Source organism: Rutidosis leptorrhynchoides, chromosome 9 (assembly GCF_046630445.1).
Source record: "Rutidosis leptorrhynchoides isolate AG116_Rl617_1_P2 chromosome 9, CSIRO_AGI_Rlap_v1, whole genome shotgun sequence".
Lineage (NCBI taxonomy): Eukaryota > Viridiplantae > Streptophyta > Magnoliopsida > Asterales > Asteraceae > Rutidosis > Rutidosis leptorrhynchoides.
Window position 1 is genome coordinate 9,102,962 of NC_092341.1, and position 7,237 is coordinate 9,110,198.

Genomic DNA, 7,237 nt, shown 5'->3' on the forward strand with positions numbered 1-7,237 from the left:
TAAAGTACATTGACGAATTACTAAAGTTATTTTCACTCATTTAAAACGGGTATATCGCGGATTATTCAAACGGGTGTTACGAATTTTCAGATCGGATTTTACCCTCAACGGATCTATTACATCCATCACCCACCCGCGACCCGTATGCGGGTACAAAATTACATCCATCGCCCACCCGCAGGTAAAGATTTTGGATTTTATCCACCCATCACAGGCGCGGGTATCCGCAGATCTCGAATTTTTTTTTTTAGATGCTTGACATCCCTGTATGAATCCGGACCCACATTGAACGGTCTTTTATCAGTCACAGATATTATAAAAACACGCCATTCCGTATCCAACTACTATCAGAAACCCCCAAATTCTATCAAACCCTAACTTGATTTAGGGCTTTACTTCACCACCAATCACAATTTAACCGTCAAATCGAACAATCACGCTCTCAATTTTTGAACTCCGTCTTCAATTTTATCAATTCATCAACTGATTAATCGATTATCATGGGTCAAGCCGAGAAATTAATGAACCAGATCATGGAGCTCAAATTCACCGCTAAAAGTCTTCAACGACAAGCCAGAAAGTGCGAAAAAGACGAGAAATCAGAGAAACTTAAAGTAAAAAAAGCGATCGAAAAAGGAAACATGGACGGCGCACGGATCTACGCTGAAAACGCGATCCGTAAACGTAGCGAACAAATGAATTACCTCCGATTATCATCGCGACTCGATGCTGTCGTTGCGCGCCTCGATACGCAAGCTAAGATGACTACGATCAGTAAGTCAATGGGAACAATTGTGAAGTCTCTTGAGTCAACGCTAGCTACAGGTAACTTGCAGAAGATGTCTGAAACAATGGATAAATTTGAACAACAGTTTGTTAATATGGAAGTGCAAGCTGAGTTTATGGAGAGTTCGATGGCTGGAAGTACTTCGCTTTCGACTCCTGAAGGTGAGGTTAATAGTTTGATGCAACAAGTTGCTGATGATTACGGTTTGGAGGTTTCGGTTGGGTTGCCGCAGCCTGCGGGCCATGCGGTGGCGAACAAGAACAATGAGAAGGTTGAGGAGGATGATCTGACTAGGCGTCTTGCTGAGCTTAAAGCGCGTGGGTAATTGAAAGCGTTTTTCATGGATTTTAGCACTTTGGTTATATCTATGGCTATTATATAACTTTTAATTTGGATTGAATGTGTAAATTTGACGGGTGTATGTTTATTTTGTGTTATGCCTTTATGCTATGCTTGAAACTACGTCTTTTGCGCCTATAAGTAGGAAATTATGCATCTTGTTTGTATGTCATTCCTTTTTTCTTCTTTTAAATTGTACTAGTTTTGGTAGGTTATGAAATGCAAATTGAGATTTTGGTATATTTGCATAGTTGCAAAGTCAATCAAGAACAAACATATGGATGCAATTTTTGACCGAAAATTAGAAAAACACAATGTGAGATTCTTAGACTTCTTGAACATTAGAAGAGGTTGACCACGAAATATACCATACTGAAAGATTATAAGTTTATAACTTATGTAGAACACCCAATAGGCTAAAGAAAACATCACACTGACCTGGTGAATTGCACACACACATATTCAATTTAGTCATGTGTCACAACTATAATCTTTAGAGGCCTTAGTTCACTGTTGTTTGCCATCTCTGATAGCAAGACGGTTAAATCGTGCGAACATCCTTCGGATCTACCATAAAAACCTACAATGTGGCCTTAGTTTACCAAGAAGTTGAAGGGGGTGTTCCTTCTTCAACCCCAGATGGCCAAATGTTCTTTTCTTGCTCCTAAAAGTGAGTGATTGAATCACAGGGCCTGCTCCATAGACCATGGGTCAATGGTACCCACTAACACTTACCAAAATCTCATCCGTAAAATTGCAGCTTAGCCTGAAATTTATCCCATTATATCAGTCCATATCCAACTTTTTAAAAAATTTGGTGAAACTTACCTGAGCAGATTTTGTCTCGCTCATGCCTCCATGTTTTTAACCGGAATTGGTTTACATTGTTATCACATGTTTATATAAATAGCGTCAATGCAACTACTGTATATGGAAGTGACATACAAAGTGACATACAATTAGTCTAATGAAATATTCAAATATCATGTACCTGTAAATAGTAATTGTATACTTCACAGAAGTTGGGTTGAGATCCTTGCAAGAGGTCTCAGGTTCAATTCTTGGGGTGGCCAGGGAAGGGTTGGAAACAGCCAGGGAGTATTCCTGATGGGCTGCGTACACTAGAGTATGGGGTCGGATTACTCGCCTTTTCCGGGTAACCCGAACAGGGAAAACCTTACAACAACAGAAGTTGGGTTGATAGGGAACAAATAAATTATTACTACCGTGCTGATCAAAACATTCTCGATATAATGGGAAGCAAACTAAATATTGCCTTGCTGTATGAGGTGATTGGCTTGAGTGCTTTGAGGTGAGATCCAACTTGGGGGTACTGCCAACCCAGATTCGATTCTCACTCAAAGGAGGGAGTTTCCAACCTTTGATGGTAGTGTCAACGTCAATGCGATTTGGGAAGGTCTTTGACGGGTTTTTCCAACCTTCGATGGTACTACCTACATCGTCGCGAATTAGGTTTCCTCCTATCGCTTGTGTGGGTGACAAATGAGAGCATTCGATGTTGATATCGTCGTTCAAAAATACTGCCTTGCTAAGCAAATTGCTGCCAACATAAAGGGAGCGAACAAAGTACAACTGTGCTTTACATCTCATTCCAAATTTGTTATACTCTCGCATGCATATACACGCATCGATTCCGATTCCCTTCTATTCAACACAGTTGTTTGTTACATAAAACATTTACATTCCATAACACAGAATCCCCAAATTTTGCATTCCAAAAGGGTGGATAACAGTTGTCACTACTTTAAAAGTCACATACCTTGACAAAAAAAGGGAATCGGAAAGTCACTACAATTCTACAAACAATACACGGATGGAATTTTTACCACATTTCTAGATTCTTTTATGTTTCTAAAAATTATTACAATATAGGCTAGACATCAAACAAACTCAAGAAAATGAACACACACACACATATGCAGGAGAATACTCATTTGCCCCAAAAATAATGTTTAGAGCCATTCTTCGTCTTTTGTTGTTCAACATATTTGTCAGCATGACAAAATCCTGTAAACTTCAACGTGTTCATATGGAAGATGGCTGGTTTATTACAGGGCATTAAATGGAGCCCGATTGAGTCAAGAAACCAACCGGTTTTACCATAAAAACCTACAATCTTTTGACCGTTTGTCAAGAAATTGAAGGGTGTTCCTTCTTCAAATCCAAATGGCCCAAATGTTCTTTTATTGCTCTTAAACGTGAGTGATTGAATCACAGGGCGACCTCCATAGACCGCAGGGCAATAGCGCCCGCTAACACTTATCAAGATCTCATCAGGAAATTGTAGCTTAATCTGAAAATTAGTCCACGTTAAAATCAGATCACATAAACTTTATCTAGCTTTAAGTTAGGTAAATGGTTGTAAGTGTCTGAAAATGAAAACATTAATCAAAACAGAAGCCACATTACCATTTGACAACTATAAGATATCTAAAATGCAATATTAGTGATCAAAAGTTTAATACATAGAAACGAATATATTTTTGGGTAAAGTTTGCTACTTTAAGACACTTAACCCATAAATAAAGCACGGGATAATACAGTGAACATTTACCTGAGCAGATTTGGTATTACGGCCAATGCCTGCATGATTTTCAGCCTGAAATGGTTGACCATTGTTATCGTATGTAATTTGTATAGCGTAGATGCTAGTACCATATAAAAGACTGATTTCTCTAACTCCAGTATGTACTCGATCATCCCATTGATTTCCGCCAGTTCCTCCCCATGGTCCCACTTGCACGCTTTTATACTGTTGTATTCAAATATCGAACAATCATTTTCAATACATAAAAATGGCGGTGAGATTAAAAAAATCCCACAAATCTTACAACAACAAAAAAAGAAAGAAAGAAACAGAATAGAGATAAAAAAAAAAAAGATTAACAAAATCTAAGAAAATGTATGGGATTTCTTACCATCGTTAAATAGTCCAACAAATTAGCGCAAACAAATATGTTACTACGTGTAGCTTTGTAAATAATCTTGTATACTTAATTGATATTTTTGCACAGAAATTGCTGTAAATATAAAGGGAGCAAACAAGGTACTGCTGTGCGCGAAGCATCTGATTCACATACATAAAAAATGTACTTTTTTTTTAAATCTTTTCTATGCATAATCGATCAGGTGTTAGTTGCATTATATTAAACATGTGATGATATTGATTCCCTTCTCCTTAAATTAATTCAAGTGTTCGTTACATTGAATATGAACCTTTTAGAACACTGAATCCTTAAATCATGCCTTTTTTTTTTTTTTTTTCCTCTCGTACATACCTTGACAACATGATAAAAGAAATGTATTGTATATTATTAAAAACGTGATTTCATAATTATATCTACATCTATATCTATATATCTATATCTATATGTATATTTTATTTCGTCACTTGACCCATTTGGCCCATTCCATATCAGATGGTCAACATGTGTTTATTCAAATCATGTGATGTAAAAAAAGTTAACCCAAACAGAATCCATGCTTGAGAATATAGATTAAAGTTGACATCTATTTAGTTGTTATATTAGTGATCTAAAAATCATATCATGTAGGAAAAATCATATCGGTTTGATTAGCATATTAATTAACATCAATAAAACAAAGTACAGCAAAATTCACAACATAAAATCAAAAATTATGATATATATTTATAGGGGAGTAATCAATCTGAAAGTACCCATGAGTGGATAATTCTTTCTCTACACGTGGGATGTGAAACAACTTCTATTCTATTCTAGGGGAGAGGTTGGATTGTCTACATCTCACATTCTTATACATCGCATGCGCATGATTAGGTATTGTTGTTGTTGTTGTAATCAATCTGAAAGTACTTTTTCGGAGAATGGAAAGTAAATCTAAACCCCACGATTACATCACCTTAGAAAAACCACAGGGATATTTTCATCATTTATATTTGTATTACCTTAGGCCACACGAATATTAACTCATCATGATGAATATTAACTTTACGAGAGTCAATTAACTCAAAATATACTTGATAATCCATCATGTAAAGGTTTTATTTTGCTTCTTATAAGTTGTGTCGTCTCATTGAGTTATAGGTTCCTGTCTGAGATATAAAAAATGTGCCCTTATAAACGTTAAACTTTCAATACATATAAAATGATAATACTAATAATATACACATTTTAACAAAAAATCAAGTTATTTTTGTTATTCGGGCCAAACATCCACACCGACAAATGCCCTTACCAAGTCTCCAAAAGTGATTTTTTTTCCCGCATATGGCATACTATTTTCGGTTTTGAATTGGATATTTGAATACTAGCTCAATTGGATGAGCCGTCTGAACGTGTATGCCTGTAGTCAGACTGCAAGCAGGATACTAATTATGCATTCACACCCATACTATTTTTGGTAACTCATGTTAACCGTTCAGTGTTCAAAAGAGGGTACACTACTTTGGACCCATTAGCTACCTCTACAGCATAAATTCTGTCTAAAGGAGTTAACGTGTTAGGAAACCCGATTAGGTGAGCCCAAACAAGACAAGATAACCCAAGTTATCTAACCCACTTCCAACAAACGAAAAATATAGTGATAATCGTAACACAAGCAAGAATGATAAAAACACGGGAATTTAACGTGGTTATATGCAATCGTTTGTGATTGCTTTAGTCCACGGCCAACCAAAGAGTGTTCTTATTGATTAAATTTCGTGGTGGTGAGTTTACAATGAGTTATAATCAGGAACATTTATAGGAAAACAAGAATACATAAGCATGCTTCAAGTAATCATCAACTAGCCATCTTGATCCTCTTTACACCCTTGTATTAGCATGATCACAGCTCTAAAACAAGGTGTAAAGTAGCCCACATGCACCTAAAGTGACAACTTGGACAACCAAATACGGATCCCATGTGCAAAAGTTGATCAACATGTTGACAGCTCACTGCCAGACAACGTGCGCGCCGTGCACTCTTGATTCTTCGAGCAAACCTTCTGATCAAGTTTCACCTAGTGCGCGCAGGGTGCGCGCCGCGCACCATCACCGCGCACCATCATTTTTCTCTGTTTTTGCACTGTTTTGCTCTGTTTCACGCTTACCGAAATCTGCAAATGTTTAAACAGTTTTTAGTGACACTTTTTTTTTTTTTTTTTTTTTTCCAGCTTTTGTTTAAATGTCTCCACACCTCAACATAACGGAGCTGATCTTATGGTTCCGTTTCGTCAGGTAATTTAGTTGTGTGCCTATGATCTCACCAACATTATTGTTGACGTTTTAAGCATGCTGTGTCCTATGCATATGTTACTATGGGTCCTAATTAGATGTACTTACTGTTTACACACCACAAACATATGTTGTATGACTATTGTGCATCATAAACATTTCTTGTGTGAAAGTTACATACTGAAATATAACTAAAAGCGTGTGTGGATATAATAAATGAATGTGATATATGTAAATTTTTAATGCCATTCTTTCTATTTTGAATCGAATCAAACTACTTTAGGGTGGTCCGAATTGACATATTATATTCAAGTTAGCATATTCGCAAAGTCACTACAAGCAATACACAGATGGAATTTTGACCACATTTCTAGATTCTTTTGCTTAGTATCTATGATCCTATAAATTGTTAAATACTGTTGTAAAATTAAGAACAACAAATTGAAAGAATTCAAATGATTACATCTACGGTTATATATTAAACACAATAACAACTACGATAACAACCTGAAGTATTGTTGACTTTCTGTTGACTTATCTAACAAAATACTTATGACTTTTACTAATCTTTACCTTTTTTGTCATATTGTTTTTAGTTATGACATATCAGTCTATGATTTCGGATGGAAATCAAAAACTTAACTGATTAGGTTTGTGTTATGTCATGCTTTCTTTTCGCTTAAATACCATTTTGTATGTGCTTTTTTGAATGAATGAACTAAGTGGTTTCTGCTGGATGTTTGATATTCTACTAGTTGATTAGGTTGGCAACAATGAACAAAATAAGGATGAGATTGACCGAATATCGAATACGTAACTTTATTGAAAGATTGGAACTTGTACATCAATCAGACTCAACAAAATTAACACACAAACATACAAATGCATGAGATAC

The 7,237-nt window shown here is 36.0% G+C and overlaps 1 protein-coding gene across 1 annotated transcript; it reads left to right on the forward strand.

Annotated features, from left to right (window-relative positions):
• The first annotated feature begins 327 nt into the window (after positions 1–327).
• On the forward strand, positions 328–1,154 carry LOC139866466 (ESCRT-related protein CHMP1A). Its single transcript, XM_071854701.1, has one exon. It carries the CDS (start codon positions 501–503, stop codon positions 1,110–1,112), a length of 612 nt encoding a protein of 203 aa, XP_071710802.1. The 5' UTR covers positions 328–500; the 3' UTR covers positions 1,113–1,154.
• The last annotated feature ends 6,083 nt before the right edge of the window (positions 1,155–7,237 follow it).